The sequence below is a fragment of the Paroedura picta genome, chromosome 17, assembly GCF_049243985.1.
Source record: "Paroedura picta isolate Pp20150507F chromosome 17, Ppicta_v3.0, whole genome shotgun sequence".
NCBI classification, from domain to species: Eukaryota; Metazoa; Chordata; class Lepidosauria; order Squamata; family Gekkonidae; genus Paroedura; species Paroedura picta.
The window spans coordinates 8180239-8204810 of record NC_135385.1 but is presented as its reverse complement, the minus strand read 5'-3'; the positions used below and the strand labels follow the sequence as shown (position 1 = coordinate 8204810).

At 51.5% G+C, this 24572-nt stretch overlaps 2 protein-coding genes across 7 annotated transcripts in view; one reads left to right on the top strand and one right to left on the bottom strand.

The window, feature by feature from the left end:
* PLD6 (phospholipase D family member 6) overlaps positions 1-24572 on the bottom strand; it is a 45621-nt gene that overhangs the window by 8148 nt on the left and 12901 nt on the right. The gene's annotated exons all lie outside the window — the stretch shown is intronic.
* The window catches only part of MPRIP (myosin phosphatase Rho interacting protein), a 77102-nt gene that overhangs the window by 45536 nt on the left and 6994 nt on the right, over positions 1-24572 (top strand). For 3 of the 6 annotated variants that reach the window (XM_077316686.1, XM_077316688.1, XM_077316689.1), the window contains exons 8-22: positions 3224-3365; positions 3845-3958; positions 4943-4999; positions 5298-5366; positions 5583-5672; positions 6431-6540; positions 7483-7521; positions 10943-11537; positions 11973-12089; positions 14535-18335; positions 20522-20669; positions 21245-21362; positions 21862-22021; positions 23005-23124; positions 23763-23849. In XM_077316686.1, coding sequence (XP_077172801.1) covers positions 3224-3365; positions 3845-3958; positions 4943-4999; positions 5298-5366; positions 5583-5672; positions 6431-6540; positions 7483-7521; positions 10943-11537; positions 11973-12089; positions 14535-18335; positions 20522-20669; positions 21245-21362; positions 21862-22021; positions 23005-23124; positions 23763-23849 — 5767 coding nt within the window. The remainder of the gene's footprint in view (positions 1-3223; positions 3366-3844; positions 3959-4942; positions 5000-5297; positions 5367-5582; positions 5673-6430; positions 6541-7482; positions 7522-10942; positions 11538-11972; positions 12090-14534; positions 18336-20521; positions 20670-21244; positions 21363-21861; positions 22022-23004; positions 23125-23762; positions 23850-24572) is intronic. The other 3 variants (XM_077316690.1, XM_077316692.1, XM_077316687.1) reach the window with 2 other exon arrangements.

Sequence of the window (24572 nt, the reverse complement as noted above, 5' to 3'; positions counted from 1 at the left end):
GAGGACGGACACCCTCCAGCCCCTGCCCCACACGCACAGTCGCTTCGTTTGCTCCGAATGAAGACCGCCTGTAGGGGGAGGAGGTGATGGGGGGGGGGCTTTGCGACAGATTCTGTTTTGTTCCCTTTTGCCGATGATTTGCATTTTAGTTTTCTGTGTGTCTAGAAAGCTTTAACGACTTTGATTTTGACTGGGGTGGGGAAGGAGAGAGACTGTTCTCTGTGCATTCATTCGCCAGCCTTCTTTTCTTTTCAGGTCTTGTGGCTCTCCGGCTTCTGCCGCTGTGTGGCGCGTCCGTCCTTTACTCCACCTGCTTCTGCTACCATCTCATCTCAAATCTCAAGCAGTAGACAACTCGGTGGCACACAACGCCCCCCCCCCTCCCCTTTCATAAGAAACCAACCTGCTTTTTTTTTATTTGTTCCTTTACGGAGGGGGTTGGCTTTTTTTCTTTGCATTTGGTTTTTGACTTAAAAAACAAAAAGGGTTTTGTTCCCAGACTGTCCCCGTTTTGGCCGAGGCAAATGTTAATTCCCCTCGCATTTGTTCCTTTTGCAAAGCCAAGATGAAAGGGGGGGGGGGTGCGTGGGAGAACGAACCACGAAGCAGACGTGCGGCTGGCCGTCAGACGATTTGCAGGAGTCCAAATGCAAACCGTTTGCCTTTTGCGAAAGGGGCTGCGAGGGGGTTCTGAGCGGGGCGTTTTTTTTTCTGAGCGTGAGACGCATCTGTAGCTCCCCCAAGTCACCCGGAGCTGTCTATTCCACCGGCGTTTTGGTGTGGGGCCGCCCCTCGTGGGCTCTTTCCTCTCGCTGCATGCGGCATGTTGGGATCCTGATCACACAGGCGAATCTGGAGCGCTGGGCAGACAGAGGTGTCGCGGGGAAATTCGGGTCTCACGTTCGCCTGGCTCTTTCCAAATCAACACTCCCTCTGTCGTTCGAAATTAAAGTCTGCCGCATTCTCCATCGACTGTATAACTTGCAAAAACCTTTGCACATGGGCTCATACGTTCAGGGGAGACACCCATTCCCCCTTGGATTCATTTGATCCCCTTTCTTTTTGAACACCCAGCTCCAGGCAGGAAACGGTTGGGTTGCCATCAAATATATTGGCACACAAAACTCTTCTGTCAGGACGTAAGCCTCCACTCCTGTGCAAAATGAGTTCCAAACCCTCTTTTCAGAGCTGCCTCACTGGGAGGGTGGTATATAAACAGGCTTGCTGCTTCAGGAGCAAGTCTTGCCGAGTTCCACGGGACTTTCTCAAGAGCTGCATTTTCTGTCCTCACCTGGTGATGCCATAGCGTCATGGGCAGATGTGGTGGTTGGTGGAGTTTACATAAGCAAGAGAGATGCGCCAGGCTACTTAAAACAAAGAGAAAGGTGCCAGGCTATTCTTTCAGCCTGTTCTGGAGGCAAGCAGGGAGGAAGTGTGTTCAACAAAGCAGGAAGTCTCCAGTGAGCCAATCAGGAAACTGGGGGAGATTATTTGATAAAACACCAGGAAGTTCCGAAGCTAACTAGGCTAAATGCACATCTCCTCCGATGCCCCCCACAGGGCATTCTTCCTATGCTCCTGAATCATGCACCCTACAGACCTTGTATATTCCAGCCGTTGTTCCCTATGCGCTCAGAACTGGAAGCCCCATATTTCCTGCTGCTTCCTGGTAAAAGCCCCCATGCTGTTTTTTTCCGTGGCAGTCGGAAAACTAGCGTCTTCACGTAGAAAGAGGAAGACCCCCTTCCTCATGAGTCCTTCCCTGCATGTTGCAGGGATCCTGTCAGAGCTTCAAATAAGACGAGGCTGTAAGTTCTCATAGTTGCATGAGGTGGGGGAGCACCGCTTGGCCCTTGTTCTCCTGCTGCCCCCTCCCCACGGAAGCCAGCAGAGAATTCTCCGCTCCTGTGCCGGAGCGAGACAGAACGTGCCAAAATTCCCCGCCATGCCTCGAAGGCAGGGACTTCTAGACGACTCACGTGGAAAAGTGATCCCTGTTCTGTCAGCAGTAATCTGCTTGATCCAGACAGTTGCACTTCTCAAGGCTGGGGAAGCAAGCCAAATTCTGACCAGCTGTATCTGCCCAGCTTCCAGATCCTTTAAGTGGAGAGGCCAGGGACTGGACTTGGGGCCTTCTGCGTGCCAAAGAGAGGCTCTTGCATTGAGCCAGGGTCACTTGACCCTACTGCCTGGTCCTTTTTAACAGGAGACGCCAGGGACCTTTCCCATGCCACACAGATACTCAACCGCTGTGCCACAACTCCTCTCTGATGCTGAACGCTTGACTTGCAAAAACGTTATGCCACCTCTCCAGAGGCCTGCTTGAGACAGCTTATGATGAAGAGTAAAACAACATCCTCAAAACCAAATAGTGTTTTTTATTTATTTAAAACTTTTATTAGCTGCCATTCCACCTTGTGGAACTCGAGGCGGCTCGTAAAGGAAATGATTTAGACCAGATTAAGATGGCCAACAAATCAATCCAATACACATCCGCCAAAATGTAGATAAAAATCTTAATCGCATTAAAAAGTTGGACCGCCTTCATTACGACAGCTGAAAAAAAAAAAGCAAGGCAGGTGCCGGACGAATTTCACGGAGGAGAGAAATTAATATGGCAAGGGGTCACCACTGAAAATACCCTGTCTCTAATAATAATAATAATTTATTTTTAATTATTTTTATATCCCACCCTTCTCAGTTGACGCAGGGCAGGTAACATCAGATAAAAACACGATACACAGATACGATACGTAGATAACAAATCAACAACAAAGTTAATTGGGTCTTTAAATTACAGTTGCAGACCTTCTGAGGGGCTGGAGGATGCTTAGTCTGGGGGCGTTGAGGTGGGTTCTCGAGCGGTCCCATGTGGTTCTTCCTGGCTTCAGCCGTGGGCCTGCTGGAGCGGTTGAAGGGCCCAGATCTCACTCACCGTGCCGGAGCCAGGGCATCTCAGAACCGGCCCAGCATAGTCAGGGCCACAGAACAAAATGTGGACCCGGGGGTCCACAAGACCCGGTACCGCTGTGTTCCCCATGACCGATTCTCACAGGGCCACTGAAGGTCGTCCTCGTAGGAAGAGCTTGTAAGGGTACCTCTCCCCCCCACCCCCCCAAATATCGTAAAGGATCTTTTTCAATAGTTGTAATTTGGGAGAGACGGTAGTGGCTTCTGTTGAAGGCCCTGCTGGTTTCCCTTTTTTTCTTGTCTCTCCTTCCAGGAGGTCCCAGGTGATAGAGAAATTCCAGGCCCTGGATAGCGAGAACGCCGAGCACATGGAGACCAGCGTGTCCGGCAGCAACGCGCTCTCCAGCGAGACGCGGCAGGGCAGGAGCGAGAAAAGGGTTTACCCCAGGAAGCGGGTAAGAGGCAGAAAAGGCTCTTCCCTGCGGAATTCAAAGGCTCACAATCGCACTTTTGCATGCTCTGGCTTGGAAAGGAGCCATATTGGGGGGAAATATTTGTGATTTTCGCACAAACATGCATGGCAGAGGGGGGGAAGCTGATGGCCTGGGCTAAATGGGACTTGGGCATACGAAAGCTTATCCCTTGAATAAATTTCTGCAACCTTCCCCTTGCATTGGTGTATTGCCATTTTAAACCAATGCAATTCTAATAAAGGCAATTTTAAATCATCGTGTCATTTATTTACATTATCTGCCTGGAGTTCTGCGAGGGAGACAGGCAGCGAACAAAACTTCTAAAGAAATAGATGGCGAGCTTAAAAGTGGCTTTAAAAAATTCTACCTGCTCAGGGGCCGCTGAGCCTCAATCGAGGAACGGATCTGCAGATCACCCTTCTTGTGATCTGCAGGGTTTTTCTCTCTTTCTTCCTTTGCAGGACTTTGATCCTGAGTCAGCCACGGGCCCCATCCAAGACCTGGCCTCTTGCCCTCTGGCCTCACACCGCAGGGCTAAGTCACTGGACAGGCGATCCACGGAGTCCTCGATGACGGTGAGCCACTGGGGGGGGGGGGGAGAAGCCATTCGTAGTTACAGCCTGACCCTGAGGGATCCTGAGTAGCCATCCTGAGCCCTTTCCAAATCCAACTTTGGGGGGAAGAATCTCACACAGCTGAGCATTGATCAAGCTTGCATCTGACGGAGAGGCTGATTCTGTGAAGGTTCAAGGGGGCGGCAGGTGACGGGATGAGCAATCCGGTTGTGGGTGTCTTGCATGGTGCAGGGGGTTGGACTAGATGACCCAAGGGTCCCTTCCAACTCCGTTATTCTATGATTCTAGTATTTGGAAGCCTCTTGCGTCAGCTGGACAGTTGTGAAAACACATGGCATGTATAGTTTTCAGACCCATGTGTAAAGAGGGAGTGGTTAAGGTTTAGGGCCGGGGTCTCGGAGAGGCTGTCCTGGCAGCATAGTCAGGATTCTGCTGGAGAGAGGAAGAACCGGGGGATGCTGAAACAAGGCAGAAAGGGTCTGGGGGTTATGCCTGAAGGCCAGTGCCAAGGAGAACGCTAGAGAGGTGGGCAGGTCACTTTGAGACCCACAGACATTTCAAGCGCATATTCGTCCCACCCTGATGCTCGTAGTTTTGTTGCACGTCGTTCTGTTTCACCCCCAAATGAGCCCTGGGAGGGGGCTGCTGGGGTTGGGCCTGGGAGGAGAAATGCTCCTGGGAGAACAAATGTCCAAGTCTGCCGCTTCAAGGTTGCCGGAGAGCAAAACGATTAAGTTTCGAAGCAAGGCTTGGACAGGACTGACCAGTATGCCTGTAAAGATTGCTCGGTTGGGACTGGCCATTTCCCCAGAAGTCCAAGTTGTCCGTGATTCTTCGGGGGTGACTTTGGGGCAGTCACTCTTGCCTCCTTGGAGGAAGCAGGCTGTTCAAAAGGCGCAAAATGTTATACTGGTGCTTCCTTACTGGAAAAGTTCCTTCCGTCTGGGTTGTGTCAACCGTCTTTCTGTGTTTTCCGCTTTCCAGCCCGACTTGTTGAATTTCAAAAAGGGATGGTTAACCAAGCAGTACAAAGACGGGCAGGTAAGCGTCGGGTGAAATCCTGACATGGTGTGGTGGGCCCAGTTTCCCAACAAAGCCTCGTAGTTCCTCTGCCACCGCAAAAATGGCTGCCTGGGGAGGCGGAGCCAGACACAAGATGGCGACTGCAGCTTACTGCCAGTCACACAGTGAAGAGCCTTTAGGCTCCCTGGTTCAAATGTCCTGTGACTTGCCAGGAACTTTGCCCCACTCACTTTTTAAAAAATATTTGGCAGGTAGCTGCTTGCCCCCCAATAACATGACCAGCACCTCACAAAACAACCTGTTTTGTTTTCCACAGTGGAAAAAGCACTGGTTTGTGCTGACCGACCAAAGCCTGCGATATTACCGGGACTCGGTGGCGGAGGAGGTAGGTGACGGCTGGCGCTGGTGGCTTCATTTCTCTTCATCCTGCAGAGGAGAATCCATGCTGGGCTCTGCCCTCTGGCAGTCGGGCTCTTCTGAGAATCCTGACTTTTCATTCAGCCTTTTGCATGGCTCGCGAAGGGCCAGGGGGAGTTCCTGGAGCGCTCAGGGCTGTTCTCCAATACGTCTTCCCCTTAATGTTGTTTCCCCTGCTCCTCAGGCGGCTGATCTGGATGGGGAGATCGACTTGTCCACGTGCTTCGATGTGACGGAATATCCCGTCCAGAGGAACTACGGCTTCCAGATCCACGTAAGAGTACTCAGGATGGAATGGGCAGTTCTGTGGAAGTGGAGGTGGTTCAGATGGGAGGGGGGGAGGTGGGGAAGCAATTGGATCTTGGCAATTTGGGGGTGGGGGTGTCGTGTCCCTTGATACCAGGGGTCCCCAACCTTTTCGAGCCAGTGAGTACCTGGGGCATTCTGATGCAGGGTGGTGGGTGCAACCACGCAATGGCCTCCATGGTCAGTGGAGCCAACCCTACAGGCACACCCAAGGGGAGCCCAAGTGGAGGGGACAAGCAGAATAATTTAAATGTATCTATTTAAATATAAAGAGTAGCGAGAGAAAATAAAACGAACGCTGGTGGCAATTTCTGCCCAAACCACATGAATCTGCACAGCCAGCCGGATCTCCGGTGCAGAAGCCAGTGCAGAGATGCTTGATGGGTAGCAGGGAAGTTCAGCAAGCCCCATGGGGTCCTCTGCTATATGGAAAGGATGAATCAAAGGGACCCAAATAGATTTTCCGAGTTTTTCATCTTTGGGATGGCGGCATCTTGTGGATCCCTCCTTGGGGGGGTGTTGCACTGAGGGCCTGTAAATCCATAACAGGTGAATCCTGGGAAGGAGAGGCTAAGCACCATGCTCTCAACCAACTCTTCTGAAAGCTCGCTCCTGCAAAAGATGGCGTAACACCAGCCCTGCCGAAAATGCCCTTTCCAACTCCCCTTCCAGGGGACTAGCGTGGCCCAGAAGTCCTCTGACTTCTACTCTCCTGTGTTCATGCAGACTAAAGAAGGAGAGTTCACCCTCTCGGCGATGACTTCGGGGATTCGCCGGAACTGGATCCAGACGATCATGAAGCATGTGCGGCCCACCACTGCCCCAGACGTGACCAAGTAAGAGATGGGGGAGCACAGCGCCACATCGAGGTTCCCTTCCTCTCTGGTCCGTGACTCTTGTCTGACCCCAGGCTGCATCTCATGCCTCTCCCTCTCCCTCTTCGAGCGCAGCTCAGGGTAGCTTTTTATTAGCATCAGGGACAGGAGGCTCAAAAGCATGGCGGTTAGCAAAGGAAAAAGTAAATTGTTTGGTGATTTTTTCAAAATGTTTTGGCTTTGGTTTATGCAGAAATATTTTTAAAGGGAAAGATTCCCTTCCCTCCCCGGGAAATCGTTAGAGCAGAATGATATATCAGAAGTCAAAAAGGAGAGGGAGGCACCCAAAAATAATATCCAGAGAAGGAAATTCTTCCAGGAAAAGGAAAGCCACAAGGAGCTGAAATGATGTTTAAAAATCTAAACAAAGTCTTCCTTGGGAGCAGTTCAGAGAGAGCGTTTTCCCCTTTTCAGGTTTCCTCTCCTGGTTCCAAATTCGTTCCTCCTCAGATGTTTTTTCCCATGGGCGAAATGTTGTATAAGAATCATCCCTTGGCAAAAGACAGCTTGGACCCTTGTTGGCTCACGTGTCAACCTCACTTTGTAGGCGAGGGCCGTAGCTGGTTCCCCAATTTCTTATTCTCAGTTTGGTTCCTAATGAAGCGCAGTGACTTGTTGGACTATCTCCCGCTGGGACTAACATAAACATTCAGTCAGATATCAACCCGTCCCGCTTGGTTCGTTTCCTTTCCGACCCCGTTTGCCGTGGCTTGGGCTGCTGTTTTGCTTTAGAGATCAGAGCTCTAAGCAGCAGACCCTGAAGAATTGGGACCACCTGCATCGGCCCAGGGATCTTTACACACAAACACACACAAACACACACACGCTCTTTCTGTGTGCTTCGGGATCCTCCGCTTTTTCTCTCCTCACTCCTCCGTCTGTTTAATTTCCATGCGTTCCCAGGAAAAACTTCTCTTTGAAACTATCCGTGCTGAAGCCCAGGTTGGAAAACTGTGTTCTCTCCTGTATTAACGTTTTGTGGTTTGTATATCTTGTGATTCACTGCATGCTTCCCCACTCTTATCTCTGCACTTCGGACGGGGCCAGGAAGTCCCGCTTTTCTGCTAGAAACAAGTCAGCCGGGGAGGGGGAGATGAAAAGGAAGGGCAGCCCTTGACTCTTTTGGTGCCAGCTTCCTCCCCTGGCTTAAGGACGCTTTCCATGCTCCTGCGAGTTAGTTGGTGTCTTTTAAATGAGGCGCATGAGCAGGAAGGCACGGGGAATGGCTAGCTGTAGGTTGATAAGACGCCGGAGACGCTGGCCTCGGGAGGGCGTGGATCGCTTTTACGTGACAGGGTCAGACATAGTGACTGCAATGTTTCTGCATCGGATATCGGCCCCATAAAACCAGCTTCTGGTTTATTGAGGTGTATTTTGCAGAGGGGAACGGATCGAAAATTCGGGAGGCCTCTGCATGTGTAGGGGGTGAATCTGCCGTGTGAAATAATGGCAGCCCCTCTTGCAGCTATTGGTTTAAGGACGGTCGATATAATGTGGATGCAGTCCAGAACGTGCGTGCAGAGGAGCTTTTTGGCCCAAGAAGGAATTTCGTTGGCTTAATTACAAGATTTTAAATGACTCCCGGGGCCCCTTCTGTACAACTGGGAAGGGAGCCCCTGCGACAGGGGCAGCCGCTGATGACATGGGAGGATGTGGGGTCTGCTTCTCAGGACTGCCCCGTGGATAGGGATCAAGAGAGGTAGCACTTGGGCAAGTGGGCCCAGGTCCTGCACGGCTTTTAAGGTGATCACGGTATTCCCCTCCCAGGGAAGACTGCTGACCTCCTTCTCCTCTCTTCCACTGTATCCTCACAACAACCCTGTGAGGTAGGCAAGGGCTGAGAGTGCGTGACTGGCCCAAGTCCCCAGCAGGAGCACCCATGGCGGAGCAAGATCTCCTGGGTCCCAGTCCGTCGTTTGAGCCCCCTGCACTCTGCTGGCTGGCGACAGGAGCAGTTAGCTTCCAGGGGTTGAATTCAGGCCGTCAAGAGGGAGCCACTTTTTGTACTGACTGAAGCTTCTGAAGGCTTGGAGGCAGCCCTGCAGACAGCATCTCCCACTTGTCCAGCCGGAGATCACAGTGCGGGACAGACGGGCTGTCCAGTTCTCACCTTTTCCCGTTTGTTTCCAGTCCAGTCTGCAAACCTGCATGCGAAATGCCGGGCATGCGTTCACTTCTGTCCCCAGGCCTTGTCTGAGAGTCCTTGTCCAGGCTCCCCTTGGATGTCTGAGAAAGCCATTTCCCTTTGCCTGTCTGCTGCCTCTCTGTGTCCCGCTCGCTTGCTGTCCCACCGTCAGCCTTGGCTCTTGGGAGGGCTGCCGCTTCCTCAGGGGCTCAGCTGTGGCTTGCCTTCAGTCTGGTGTCATGTAGAAGGGCTACTCGGCTGTGCTGGGGCTGACGTGTTGACCGATTGCCAGAAGGAGGTGGAGGGGGGTGTAGTAGGCGAGTCGACCATCAGAAAACACACAGCGGGACTGCGATAGGAAGTCCAAGAGCACCACTGAGGATCCCTGGGGGTTTACATTAGAGTAACCCATGCGATGTGGCACCATCTGGACCGAGTTAATCCCTTTTGGACAAAGGACAATCCGGTTCCTCTAGCCAATCTGGGCCAAATTTGCCACGAAAGTTCAGAGCTTGAGGGGGTGGGGCTACAGTTTGTACAGCGCTGATTGGTGGCCGTAGGCTCCGGCATCAGACGTGGAGCTTTTGGAAGGAGGCTGGCTCAGGTCCAATTCCGTGGACCGCCGATCCCTGGATTTCCCTCAATTTCCGTTTCTTGCAGGAAGGTTGGGTTGGGGGTCAAGGGCTCCTCCCGAAACCGGAGAAGGGGGTCCTACTCGCAAGACAACTCCCCACGCACGCACCACCAAAGGAGGCACAAACGGATGTTTCCTTTGCTTGGGTGTTAAAGATACTGCAGTCATGTTTGCTCCCAGGCACCCGCAGCATGATCTCATGAGCACACACACAAACAAAAATACCTGTTTCCTTCACACAGGGAAAATTCTGAATTCTTTTGGACAGGCTGTTCCCACGTTGTGTAATCGCTCTCAGCCGTGGAATTGTCACCGTTGCTGATCGAGGAACCTTCAAGGCTGCAAGAGGCTCTAGACCAGGGGAAGTCAAACTGCAGCCCTCCAGATGTCCATGCTGGCAAGGGCTCATGGGAATTGTAGTCCATGGACATCTCGAGGGGCGCAGTTTGACTAGTCCTGCTCTAGACTCTGCGACCCCTTTCTATTGAAGGGGGAGGGGTTGGATTTCTAATGCAAGGAACTAGATTTGGGGGTAGTTGCTGAAGAATCTTTGCAACCAAAACCTCTGGAGGATACGTCTCTGAGCCCTGTTGTTTCTTGTATCCCAGCTGCCCGTCTCTAATCTGAAACTAACTGAAGCCACAAAAGGAAACAGCACAGTGGGAGGAGGGGGGACGAACCCCAGAAAGATAAGAGAGTGAAGGGGGTGGCAGGTGACAGTGGAGGAGCGAGAGGGTTGTGAGTGTCCTGCCTAGTGCAGGGGGTTGGACTAGATGACCCAGGAGATCCCAACTCTAGGATTCTATGAAAATAAGACCAGAGGCTAAGTCCATCTTTGGGTCTTGGTTCTAGGGCACATCTGTGTTGGAATACTATGTTGGAACCAGCCCTAAATCTACATTGTTTTGTGGGGAGACTCAGTCTGTGCCGTTTGAGCCAGCAGAAAAGCCAGTCGCTTTTTAGGGCCCAGTTCACCAGTCTGCTGAAGAGGCAGAAACAGTTTTGGAAAACCGTTCGGCAAAGATGGACTTGAAGCGGCTTCTGAGCAGCGTTAGTTGACCCCCAATTAGGTGGGTCTTTCCCCCAATTAGGAGTGCATTTATCCCGTCTCTGCCCCCCAAAATCTTGCCATGGTGGTGAGCAGTGACATAATGTCTTGGGAAAGGATGAGAGATAAAGATCCTGGCAGTTAAACCAGCAGGATAACAGTTCTGAAGATGGCCCAAGATAAATGTCTTTTCTCCCAGGGCTTGGCAGGAGGCCAGGGCCAACTAAACTTTGAGGAGCACAGAAGTGCACAACTGGGCATTCCCCCTGCTTCTACGAGTGAGGGGCGTCGCTGGTCACAGTTGTGATGAGGGTCCTGGATGGTGGGTGGGCCAGTATGGGGCAGGCGGTCCCGGCAGCAGCATCAAATAGGAACAGCCGCAGAAGCCCAGGCGAGGTGCAAGAAGCAGCCATATCTGTCACGTTCCCCGTTCTTCCCCTGCTTCTTCGGCCCCACAAGATGCCTTCCCGGGGCAGAGCAGAGCGAGGAGACAGCAAGTCAGGTTCCCGACTGACGTTTTCCTGCTCCTCTGTCCTCTTTGCTCTCACGTTTCTAGCTCCTTGCCGGAGAAGAAAAGCAAGACCAGCTCCTCGCCGGAGGCCTGCCCCAAGCCGAGCGAGAAGCAGGACTCGGAGCCTGCCGAGATCGACCCTGAGCACAAGCGCAGCCGCGTCCGGGAGCGTAGGCGGGAGGGTCGCTCCAAGACCTTCGACTGGGCCGAGTTCCGCCCCATCCAGCAGGCCCTGGCGCGGGAGCGAGGGAGCGGTGTGGAGCAGCCCAATGGCGAGGGGCCGGCTCCTCTACCCCTGGAGCCCAGCCCCTCGGACTTCGACCCCGGGGAGCTGGAGAGAGAGCGCGCGCGGCGGAGGGAGGAGCGGAGGAAGCGTTTTGAGAGCCTGGATGCGCCCGACGAGGGAAGCCCAGAGGACTTCTCCCGGATGGAGGTGGACAGAATCCCCGGCTTGCCCGTCACTTCGGAGATCAAGCCGCAGAACGTCCACGTGGAGATCGAGCAGCGGTGGCACCAGGTGGAGACCACTCCTCTGCGCGAGGAGAAGCAAGTGCCCATCGCCCCGCTGCAGCTGGCGCATCCCGAGGAGGACAGCGAGTCACTCCACAAGCAGCATCTCACGGCGCTTCTGGAGAAGGAGGTGAGGCGGAGAACGGATTGGGCAGGAGCCGCTGTGGGTAGATTGGGGTGTGTGGGTAATTTGAGGTGGGGGGGTTCCTTGGAGGGATCCCCAGCCTTCTTGAGGTTGTGAGGACATCTTTGGGATTTCAAGATAGCATGGCGGGCAGACACCCAACAGCTGCTACGCCTCACGTCAGTCAAGCAATGAAAATGTCCTTGTAGTGCCGTGCCAGTCTCTATGAACAGAATGTTTTTGAAAATATACACAGCCAATCAAAAGCCCTGCCCAGCCCTTAAGCCCCCGATGGGCACCAGGTGAGCTGTCGGTGAGCGTCACGGCTTCCATGGGTACCCCATCAGGGATCTTAGCTCTGTGATTATCTTTGTGTAATTTCTGCGTGGGGATTTTTAATCTCGCTCTCCCTCTCACATCACTTTTGTTTTGGTCCGGTAGCTGGAGCAGAGCCAGAAAGCGGCCTCGGAACTCCTGGAGCAGAACCGAATTCTGCAGGACCAGCTGAAAGTGGCCTTGTGCCGGGAGCAGAGTGCCAGGGAAGGCTACATCCTGCAGGTAGGAGAGCAGCAGCAGACGGGGGGATCTGGAGAGCTTTGGCCCAGGTGCTCAAGCTGGATATGGAATTTGCAAAGGTGGCAGGCAGGACAGTTTTTGATTCCCCTTTGCCTCACATCGCAGGCCCCGGGCCTGGAAAACCTGGGAAAACTGGCTATGGGACACATGTTAAGAGAGAGGCCCCTGGTACCATAGTTCCTCCCAAGTCCTTAACTTAGTTGCTTCTTCTGTGGGACTCTTTTGGCAAGACTTGGGGGTATGCAAAGGTTCCCTGAGTGGTCGCGGTTACCTTCCTTTTGGGGAACCAAACCTGTTGGGTCTCCCCAGCTTGGTGGTAGGAAGTGCCTCATGAGTCACATTGGGAACGCCACGGTGGAGAACCAAGATTAACTTCAGCATCCCTTCCACCACCTAAGGAGGAAAGCGGGTGCCATTTCGGGCCCTCCCGAAGCATCTCCCCTGAGCTGCCGGAACAGAGGCTTCCTCCTAGCTCCTTTGTAGCTAACTGGGTCTCTGATTCCGTAGGTGACATTGCAAAGGCCTCTTTCAGGATCCGAATGATCTCACAACAGTCGTCTGTCGATGAAAAAGGAGTTGATATAAGACACTTATTAGTTGTCTTTCTTTCTCATGGAGCTAAAGGTGTCTTACATCTCGCAGTATAAACATCTTATCCTACATTGCAAATAGAATAAATAACGTTAAAATATGCAGCACCAAAACTTGCTCCCACTGGCCTCAGCTGCTGTGTAGCTTCCACCGCTCAGAATCCTGGAACGCAGGGAAGAGCCTTTTGCTCTGTTCCCAAGGCAACTTCTCCAAAATCTGCAGAGACAATCACTTCTCCAGTTGCCAGTCATAAGCTTGGTTTGGCAGGAGCCCCACCCACTTGACCAAAACACAAGGTGGGCGCCTGGAACAGTGTTGGGGATCACCATGGCGCCCGAGGGCACTCTGCCACGGATGCCTGCACTGGAGTGGTCTCCCGTGTTAACTTTTAAAGCCACTTCATCCTTTTCCTATTCCTTGCGCTGCCCCTACGGTGACGCTCTGGTGCAAGCAGACCTCCCTAAGCCTGTCAGACGCACTAACTGAAGTTGAGCATGAGAATTTCCTTCCTTCTTCCTTTTTTTCCGCTCTCTCAAAGACACCAAAATGTCTTCTGGGTCATTTTTGGAGCACGGGGGTCTCTGTATGTGCAGAGAGGTGGGAGTCGTGTTACTAATCACTCTTGGGTGTGAAGAAGTTCTGCATGGGGTGTTTCTTTTTTATTATTCTTTTGGAGAGGTTTGGGGTTTCTTGTTTTGGTGTGGAAGCATGTCATCTGACTTAACGATAACTGAGTGTCACATCTTTGGGCTGTCCCTGCCTGAAACGCGGCATCAGAAGGCGGGCCAAATTATTTGGCTGAACGCTATTGCTCCTTTGGCTTTCCGTTTGTGTTCTCCAAGACGCGTGATTTCTGTCTCGACTCTTGCATGATTCTCTGGATTTTTGTTTTCTCCTCTGTGCATGCAAACCACGGCTTTTGGTTTTGAGTCTCCCCCCAGGAATTTGTTCCGACTCTTATGTTCTCATCATACCCTCCCCCGTTTCTCCTCTTCATTTACCTCTCTTCAAAAACACAGCACAGATAGCAGGTAGACCTAGATGCTCCCAAGAAGTGTAAACTTCACTGGCAGTGTTTGAAAAACAACTACAGGCATAAACTTTGGTTCCAAATAGCGACAGATTACTAGCGCAACAAGAGCAAGGTGCTTCTTCCGTGTGTGTTGCACTTTTTGTTTGGCAGAGTTCAATTCAGAGGTGTAGATGTGTGCATACAGTCCAGTTTCACTTAAGACTTGATGTCCCGCTCTATTCCGAAGGCTGGAGGTGGGCAACTAAAGCAAGCAAAAAAAAACCACACACACACACACTCCCAGGAGAACAGAATTCACTGACTTTCCCCTCTGCATGACCCCATCTAGCTCTGAGCTTCCCACCCCAGTCAACCCAAAACAGGTATCCAGAGAGCTTGTTTTTAAATACATCCCTCAAACATCCTCATCATTTACCCCTCTTATACTCCATAATTTTCATTTCTTTCCGGTCTTCTACTACTTGTCCTTTTTATTCTTAGCGTTTTCTTTTCCGTTGTGTTTTGTTTTTTTATTTTTCCAGTTTGTTTTCCCTTCAGACTCTTTTGCGTTAGACCTGTTTCGGTGTTTTTTTATCGTCCGTGTTGTCTGTTTAAACCGGAAAGGAGTCTCCCTTATCCTTTGAAAACGAGATCTATTTTAATTAAAACAAAAGCACCTGCCACCAGCAAAATTGGAGCAGATGGGCAGCTGGTCAGACCCATCGGAGAAGACTTGTTCTGTGTCCCAGCAGGACCACAGGTGTGACACTCAGAGCTGGGAGCCAAGCGCACTACTAATCTCCTCTTTAATCAATTTTTTTAAGACTGGGGTTCCTGCAGCCCCATCGGGGGCCTGGCAGAGGCTCCACAAAGTCAATCAGGACCTCCAAAGCGAGCTAGAAGCCCAATGCCAGCGCCAGGAGCTGATCAATCAGCAGATCCAGGCCCTGAAGCGTAGCTACAGCGAGGCCAAGGATGTCATCCGGCACCACGAAGCGGAAATCCAGAGTCTGCAAGCCCGGCTGGGGAACGCGGCTGCGGAGCTCTCCATTAAAGAGCAGACCCTGGCCAAGCTGAAGAGTGACCTGAAGGCCGAGAAGGAGAAGGCCCAGGAGCAGATGGAGGAATGGCAGCACAGTGAGACGGCACTGAGCTCCCAGCTGAAGGCCAGCGAGCAGAAGCTCAAGAAAGCGGAAGCGCTCCTCCTGGAGAAGACCCAGGAGCTGCGAGATCTGGAAACACAGCAGGCCCTGCAAAGGGACTACCAGAAAGAAGTCCAGCGGCTCCAGGAGAGGATCGCCGACGTGAGCCGACAGCTCAGTGCCAGCGAGCAGTCCCGGGTGCTCATGGAAGAGAAGCTGCAGAGGAACTACGAGGCTTTGTTGGAAAGCTGCGAGCGGGAAAAGCAGGTCCTGATCCAGAGCGTGAAGGAAGTGGAAGACCGAGCCAGCGAATACGAGAACCAGCTCCAGAACAGCGAGCGGCAGATGGAGGTCCTTCAGAAGGAGAAACTGACGGCCAAATTTGAAGGCAGCGAGATTGTCCACCAGCTGGAGGAGCAGCTCGAGATGAAGGAAGACAGCATCCAGAAGCTGGCCGAGCACATCAAGAGCCTGGAGGAAGAACGGAATCAGATCAAGTACAGGTTCCAGGAGCTGATGAATCAGGTGGCCGAGTCGGACAACGAGGTCGCCAAGCTGCAAGCGAAACTGCAGGCTGAAGAGACCAACTACGGCACGCTGGCGCGCTCCTATGAGCAGGTGTCAGGCCAGTTTCAGAACTTGCAGAGGGTCCTGCAGGAGAAGGAGGAAGAGTTGAGAGCCATCCAGGAGGCCCACCTCAAGAGTGTCCAGAAGGATCCAGATTTGGCTGGGTCTCTGCAGGAAACGGAAGGCCATAAACAGGCCCAAGATGAGGCATTGAAAACATCGGCTGACGAAGGTTTAGAGCAATGCACTGCCCAAGAGACGGTGAATCCCTCCATCGCACCAGAGCCTGACGCCAATCAAGTTACGCAACATCTGCCGATTCTGGGAGGAATCCCCATTTTAGAAAGCACGCCCACGGAGAAGGACAGTCCTGGCCAGAGACCGATTTGTGAACAGGTCGCCATGAAAGCTGGAGAATGCCGGTCTTCACTGAAGCCTGCTTACCTTCAAGAGAGGGAGGCTGGTCAGAAGGACGGGGCCAAATTTGACCCCGAAACCCCAGGATCCAAGCGGCAGAGGATCCGTTTCTCCAGCATCCAGTGCCAGAAGTACATCCACGCGGACAGCTCGGAGAAAACGTGGGCCAGCAGCACTTCGTCCGACACCAGCCAGGACCGCTCCCTGTCCGAAGACAGCATGTCGTCAGAACCGGCTCCCTGCTACCCGGCCTCGGGTGACTCGGAGACTTACCTGTCGATCATCCACTCCCTGGAAACCAAGCTGTACATCACGGAGGAGAAGCTCAAAGACGTGACCATGAAACTGGAGAGCCAGCAGGGCCACAACCAAGACACCCTCCTCGCCCTTCACCACCAGTGGGCCGGGACGGAAGCCCAGCTGAGGGAGCAGCTTCAGGACAGCTTGACGCAAGTCAGCCTGCTTGTCTCGCAGCTGGAGCACGAGAGGCAGGGGAAGCTCAAACTGATGGCCCAGCACGCCAGCGAGCTGGAGGGATTCCAGGGGAGAAACAACCAAGCCTTGTTGTGTTTGAAGCAGTGTGGGGAACAGCTAAGGACCCTTCCTGGGTCTGACCAGGAAAGAGGGGGAGAGATGTTCTTGGACACCTTATCCAGTATGGAGGTAGCGCTATCAAATGCGATCCAGGCCTTACAGGGGATGCTGTCTTTACCCGATCTCCAGCCACGAGAATGTCCCCCGCCCCAAGAAAGCAGTCTGCTGGGAAATGATGCCCCTGCCCCCCTGGAACAGCCAACAGAGCTGTCTGAGCAAGAACAACTGAAGCTACTTTCCAAACGGGTGGCCTTTGAAGCCTGCCTGATCAACCAGATAGCAGAGTCGTTGAAGGACTCCACTTCGGAGATCAGCCTGGCCCTTCGGGAGATTCACGGGACGGTGGACTCTGTCCTCTTGGAGCCTTCCAACATCTCCCACACCGCGGTCGCCTTGGCCAACATCTTGTCGAAAAAGCTAGTGTTGGAGGATGAGTTTTGGAGTCAGGTTGAGGAGTTAAGGAAGCACCTGGGCAAGAAGGAGAAAGAAGAGGACAAGATGGAAGCGGGAAGCTCAGGTTCCCTCCAAGGCCTGGTTCACGCCACTGCAGGCAGTGCGCTTGTCCAAGCTGAGCTGGGTTTCGTCGCCCAGAAGATGCGGGAATCCTTTCATCGGAGGCTGAAAGCCATCGAGGAGGACCTCCACAACACCAAGACTGCCTTGCAGCAGCACAAGTCCATGCTGGAGGAAATTATTAAGGCCTACCAGACGCCTCAGTTCAACGGGGTTATGGACCAGATTTCCAAAGCGCTGGAAATCCAAGAGGGCACCTCTGAAGGTGTCCAAGCACCTTGGGATAGGTGTGCTCAGGAGCACGGGACACAAGACCGCAGCTTGCAAAGCTTTAGCACTCAGGCTCTGGCAGCTGTTCAGGAGGAGCTTTCCCAGCAGCTAAAAGACAGAGCAAAAGTCTTGGAAGAAATAGCAGCTGCTTTACTGTCTCTGTCCCCTGAGGAGGCCCTGAGAGATTGCCAGAAGCTCTTAAAGCTTTCTCGCACACCTCCCTATCTGTTGTGTATGGGAGATCTTGAACGCTACTCTTCCCTCCTAGTCCAGGATGCCGTTCTCCAAGCCCAGGTTTGTTATGGGGCCTACCGAGCAAGGCTGGAATACGAAAAAGAGGCGTGGCTGAACAAAGAGTCCCTGCAGAACATGGACGCTCTGTGCCAGGAGCGCATCAGGGCCGTGGCGGTCCTCAGGGAGGAGTACGAAGACTTGCTCCGAAAGCAGCAGAACGAATATTCGGAGATGATCGCAGTCCTCGAAAAGGAGAACGTGGACATGAAGGCGAAAGTGGCCCAGCTGGAGAGCCAGCGGAAGCTCCTGGAGGAAGAAGAACGCCAGCAGAGCAGAAAGATGATGGAGCTGCAAGGCAGGTACGAAGAGGAGATGCAGACGGTAGTCGAGCAGCTGAACAGGACAGAGAGCATCCTGAAAGCTGAGCGGACCAAGGGGCTGCACCAGCTGGACACAATCATTCAGGACAAGCAGAACTTGGAGAGATACCACCTGGAGCAGATCCAGACCTTAGAGGACAAGTTCCAGGTCAAAATGAAAGAGCTGCAGATTATTCACAACGAAGAGCTGCACACACTGCAAGACCACTACAGCCGGAATCTTCAGGGCCTGCAGGAATCTCTCGATGAGTACCGGAAGCAGTACCCGGAACCATTGCCCAAAGACACATCTGAAACTGGCCTGGTGGAATCCCAGACTGAGGGTCAGCTGGAAGACGGGCTGCAGGGCTCTGAGGGCGAGCTCAGCTCGATGCACGGTTTGCGCGAGCGCATACAAGAGCTGGAAGCCCAGATCGACGTCATGAAAGACGAGCTGGAGCACAAGCACCTGGAAGGAAGCGCGTCAACCCTGCGGGAGAAATATCAGAAGGACTTTGAGAACCTTAAGGTCTCTGGTGGTTTTATTCCCCCTTCCTTCAACAAATCGTGTGTGTGTCCCATTCATTGTAGAGTAGCTGTGAACGTTTTGTTAAGGGAAAGAGGACTCAGTGGGACTAGAGGACAGGACCATCCTTTAGAATTAATTTTGGCATTTCTCCCTGTGCATGAGGTTAGAAGACATTCTCGGCCCAACATTTCCTGGTCCTCTTGCCTGCATAAAGGTGGGTCTGTCATGATCTCTCCGCCCTACTCTGAGCTCTCTGATGGAGGTTTTCTGTGTCAATCCCTTTTTAAAAGGAGAGCTGCTGGGGGTTGAACCTGAGCAATCCCCCTAAAACTTAAGTTTTCAATCCACTCAATCACAGTTGAGCTTACAAAGAGCTCCATCACCATCTCCCTGGAAAGCACAGCACTCATGTTCTTTTGTTGTTGTTTTTTAAACGAATTCTCAAGTTCTGTCTCAATATCTTTAATTGAATATATATATTCATATAAAATGCGGACATCCAGTTTAGTTGACGGTCGAATCTACGACCTGAGTTTTGTTGTATTAGCTTATTTATTTAGTATTTATTTGGCCCATTTTTTATCCCACCCTTCCTTCAGCAAGTCCATCCAGCTCTCCCCTCTCCTGTTTTATCTTCCCAAAACGAGGTCCATGAAGTCGGTTAGGCTGAGAGCATTTACCTGGCTGAAGGCCCCCCGGCAAGTTTTGTGGGTTTGGCTGTGGGTCTCTCAGAGCCTTGCTGGACACTCCTAGCCTTGCTGCCTTTTATATAATGCAAGTCAGCAATTGCTCGGAGAAAATACACAGGCCAAACAAAGTGAGATTCACTAGTAGAGGAGTTAAACAAGCAGACAGGTGATGCATTTCAAATTATCATGGTTATGGCAGACTATCTGTGCAATCAGGATTGGGTAAATAAAGTTATTTATTATTATCAGGTAAATGCTGTACAGTTTGTGAAAGAAGTCTTTGATTCAAACAGAGTAACTAGGCTGGCTTTTATGGCACAGATTTTCGATCTTGTGCAGAAAAGCTGAGAAGAAAGATGTGTTTATCTCCGGTTAGAACAAACCATTCTGGCTGCCAGATCTTGGCTATTTCAACTGGGCCAAAAAAAACTTTTTTTAACTGCCAGTTTAATAATTTAAAACGGTAATGACTGGGGAAGGCACTGGCAAACCACCCCGTATTGAGTCTGCCATGAAAACGCTGGAGGGCGTCACCCCAAGGGTCAGACATGACTCGGTGCTTGCACAGGGGATACCTTTATCTTTACCTTAATAATTTAAACAGCCAAATTTTCCCAGCAGAATGGAGATGATCGTTGGGCTTGGAGAAGCAACATGCAACACACAAACAATTTTTTACAAGCTAAAATGCATGCTTCTCATGGCAAGCTCAGCAGCTACTTCGCCAGCCCTCCAAACCACCATGAGATGCCTGGGGCCGGGGAGGGAAAGGCTATGCTCAGGCCACCCTGCCCCGTTTTTGTGCATCTTTGTTCGGAGGTAGTTGGTTGTCAGGCTTTTCCCCCAAAGAACTGCTGTCTGCGATTCAGGCATTCTGGTCTTCTCTTGTTGTTGTTGTTGGATTTATTTCCCGCCACTCCTGGACAGACCAGCTCGTGGCGGGTTACATACAAAGTTCAGAACAATAATACAATCCCCCCCCCATTAACCGCCGCCCCCCATTAAAACCCCATAAAATTACCGAAAAATACAAAAAACATCTCTCTCTGGTCGCAAAACACCCCAGGCTCAGCTGTGGGGGCACTTTAGGTGCTTGTTTTATTTCTTTCCCGTGACATTTCATGGCACAAGAGCACCTCCTGATGCTCCTGTCCCCAAGGGGCTCACAGTCTTACGTACCCATGCAAGGGGGTGGGGTGGGGGTTATCCTGCTTTGAAGACTTAAAACTCCAAATCTTTCTGGCATGCCCGCTCAAGTGAGTCCTCCAGTATCTCTGTTTCTAGTCAGTTTTCCATCAGCTGTAGACCAGGCAGGCTTGATAGTTCTCTAGCTAGGAGAGCATTAACCCTTGCTTGCATGCTTAGCTCATGAGTTCTGTTTGTGTCTGCCTATTCATCCGTCTGTCCATTCATCTGTCCGAATGCACATGCACTGAATTCTTCCCAAAGGGACAAGTCCCAGCTGAACTGTTGTTTCCTTCTCCCCCCTTAAATTAGGCGACTTGTGAGAGAGGATTTGCCGCCATGGAAGAGACTCACCAAAAAAAGATCGAGGACCTGCAGAGGCAACACCAGCGGGAACTGGAGAAGCTACGGGAAGAGAAAGATCGGCTGCTGGCGGAAGAAACGGCAGCCACCATCTCAGGTAGGATGAAAAGTGTGCAGGGGCCGGGAGGAGAGGGCTGGGGTCTGTGCAAAAGGTGAGCAGTGGATCTACTTGAGGAAGCTCTCCATCCAGCAGCACCTCGGAGATCGCCAAGATGACACGGATAAGTCAAAAAGCACGGCTACAAAGTCATAGAAACCTTTATTAAATAAAAATGCGAAGCGGTTGTTTCTCGACAGATTCTCCCTCTAGGTCTATGCATTTCTGAAGGGGATGTCTCCATCTGTCTAACTCTTCCCTGTAAGACTTATACCGTGAGCCAGTTATCTGGGAGCGTGCAGTATAGAAGTTTAAATATAAATAAGTATAAATTTACACTGCCGTTTCGACGTCCTCGAGAGGCTCAAATTGTGGTGCTTAAGCATTCAAGAGTCAACACCCCCTTGAGCAGAGACACTTTGACTCTTGAAAGTTGACACCTTGGAGATCTCTGTTGGCCTCTAAAGGGCCACCTGACCTCCCCCTTGCTCTTTTACTGCCTTCCTGTGTTCTCAGGGGTGGTTACGCTTCAAGGTTCTTGTTGTTCCAAGTGTGTTTCCTGCCCTCCTTTCCAGCCATAGAAGCCATGAAGAATGCCCACCGGGAAGAGCTAGAGCGGGAGCTGGAAAAAACCCAGAGGTCCCAGATCAGCAGCAACAACTCCGACGTCGAGGCTCTGCGGAAGCAATACCTGTAAGATGCTTCTCTGCACTTCCTCATCCGTTGAGGTGGTTTGCTTTTTGCTGGGGGTGGGGGGGTGGGGAGAAGGAGGAGTTCATTAAGGAACTGTAACGCCACACTGGCAAATTCTGGTCCTGGAAGCCCATTTCAGCCCACATTCCCTGTGGACAAAATCATCTTTTGATTGCCAAACTCTTTCTTCCACTGAAATTTCACGAGCAGATTTATTTTCCTGATGGCCCTGAGGCAAAGAAAGGCATCAAGGCAGTGGCCGGAACGGCACATTTTATTTATTGTATTTATATACCGCCTTCCCGTTTCATGTTCACGTGAGAGCACTGCGTCTGCTTGTGCATTGCTCCTCTGAGCTCGAAATAGCTGGCAAAAGCCTTATTTTAAGAGTTGCTCTTTGCACAGGGGGGGAAAAAAGATTGAGGCAAAATTGTTATGATCCTGCCAGGACTGTCTGACTGTGCCTCTAGCTCTGTGTGACGAGATTTTCCGCCTGCAGGGAGGAGCTCCAGTCTGTCCAGCGGGAGCTGGAGGTCCTGTCGGAGCAGTACTCGCAGAAGTGCTTGGAGAATGCGCACTTGGCACAAGCCCTGGAGGCGGAGAGGCAGGCCCTCCGCCAGTGCCAGCGCGAGAACCAGGAGCTCAACGCTCACAACCAGGTGAGGCATGAGCCTGATGCTCCTCTGGGGTGGGGTGGGGGTCTCATTTGGGGCTTCCCCAGAGGGCCTTTCATCCGAGGGTTTATCCCACTGACTTGCCCATTCAGGAATCCCAACCGTTGGCCTATTACGGCTTAGTAAGAGAGAAGGAATGCGTCGCTCTTTGAAGACTATTCGGGAGCAATAGGTGATACAGAAGGCTGAGGCCAGCGCGTTGACTGTGGTAGCTTGTTTGAGCCTTGTTCCCTTGCCCCTGGCTTCTGGGCTGCATCTTCTCCCATCTGAACCTCCTCTGGTCATCTTTGGAGGCCTGCTTCAGTTGCCTCCACCACGGGAAGTTACCAGAGAAAGAGCCTCCTCAGTTGTGACACCAAAACGTTTATTTTTATGTATTAGATTTTTATACCGCCCTTCCATATGGCTCAGGGCGGTTTACATATAATATCATGAGGAGATCCATACAATGACCTAACATATAACATAGTGAAATACAACATGATAATTAATAGTGTTTCTAAATAACACCATTTCAGTGATCTTAAACAATATAACAAGGCCCCTAGAGAGGTCAGGCTGGTTCAGGCCATGGAAGGGATGTCAGAGGGGGACCTGTGGATGTCATTTGGGTTTGGTGGGTCTTAGGCAAACGCCTGGTGGAGGAGCTCCCTTTTGCAGGCCCTGCACCATCCTCACAGAGATCTGTCCTCCCTTTGTAAGCGTCTTTCACCAAGGAGTGAAGACTCTTTCATCTAACATGTGCCCAGTTACGGATCCTGGCTCCCCTTCCGGAGTCAGCTTGGCTAGAACCCTCTCACCCAGCTTGGCTAGAACCCTCAAGGAAGGCTGAGTGACCTGTGTTCATATTGTGGGGCTCCATCAAGGTCCTTACACACTGCTCCAGTGCAAGTGGGTGTAATAAATTGCTAGGATCATGGGCATCTCATTCAGAACTGTGCTCATGGCACCTACGGCGGCTCTTACAGGAGCTGAACAATCGTCTGGCTACGGAGATCACACGGTTAAGGGCGCTGCTGACCAGAGAGGGCGGCACAGAGACGGCCGGCACGCCTCTCACCCAGGGCAAGGATGCCTACGAGCTGGAGGTGAGTAGCCCTCTGCTTTGACTGTACACAAAACCACCCAGAGCTTGTAAGCTTGGGACGGGCGCTTTGGCTTGGGAGATGGCCTCTGGGTTTTATTCAATCCCCACAATGTGTCGTGGAGCTATGATGGTTACAGTGTTGAACTAAGACTGGCAGGGCTGGGTGGTCTACATGACCTTGGGCCACTCGTAAATCTCCAGTTTAGGAGCCATGATAACATTGAGAAGAGGGGAGGACTGCATCTCTCTCCCTCCCCTGCTCAAAATGAGATGGTTAATGCCAGCTGGATTATAGGCAGTCACTCACTTAGTATTTGGGGTACAGAAGCCCCCCTTTCTTGGAGACCTTCAGGAGATGCTGCATGGTTGCTTGCCAGGGCTGCTGAGGGAGTTTCATTGGCATGCATCTTTTACGGGGATGAAGGGGAAGAGATTTGGGGCTTGCTATTTTAGCTTTTACTGATATATATACATTTTTACTATTAGCACAGGTGGTGTATAAACGTTTTAAAATCGATATACACGAATACTTAATTGTAATGGGAGCATACTGAATCTGTTGGGATAGTTTAGGCTTAAAATGGTCCCTTTTCACCTAAAATGTCCCTGGCCAGCTTGCTCTCTCCTCCTTCCCTCCAGGTTCTACTGCGAGTCAAGGAATCGGAAATCCAGTACTTGAAGCAAGAGATCAGTTCCCTGAAAGATGAACTACAGACGGTGCTGCGGGTAATGTATATATCTACATGCTTTTCTTTGTGGAGTCTCAAGGCAGGTCAGAGTGACAGAAGCGGTACAAGACATACCGTAAATAGTGGAAGATTTGCAAACAAGGCAGTAAAATATATACGTAACCATTTTTTTTGTAGTGTTTTGTTTTTCGCGGTAGGCATGCTCTGATGTTATGCAACCCCCGTGCTTTTTGTGTACGCAACTTTGGACAAAACAAGACAGTATACTTTGTATGCACACTTCATATGGTAGCTCATGAAAATATTTCATTTATTAGATTTTTATCCCACCTCTCCATCAGGAAAGGGCTGGGGGGAAGGGGTCAGCTCACAACATTCAGGAACGATAATAAAACATTAGTTCTAATAAAATCAAATTAAGATAAATGAAATTAAAATGCTTTTAGCACAAAAGTCCACAGTGGTGTTAACAGAGTCCAGCAGGACTGCATTGCTGGAACGCCTGGTGGAATAACAGTCTTCTGTGCCCTGGGGAATACATTCCTTTGAATCTGGACAAAGCCCTGTTTGAAGTTACTGCACATTCCACTTACTCCTCTGCCCCGACTGAAAGCTCAGAAAGAAGCATTAGTGGCCCTGGCCAAGAGGTTTGTCCTGGACCATATGAATGATGAACCAGTACCTACAGTGAGGGAATCAGAACCTATGAGCCAATGCATTGTCCTCTTCCATGGGTGTTGGTTTCCCCTTTCGCCATCAG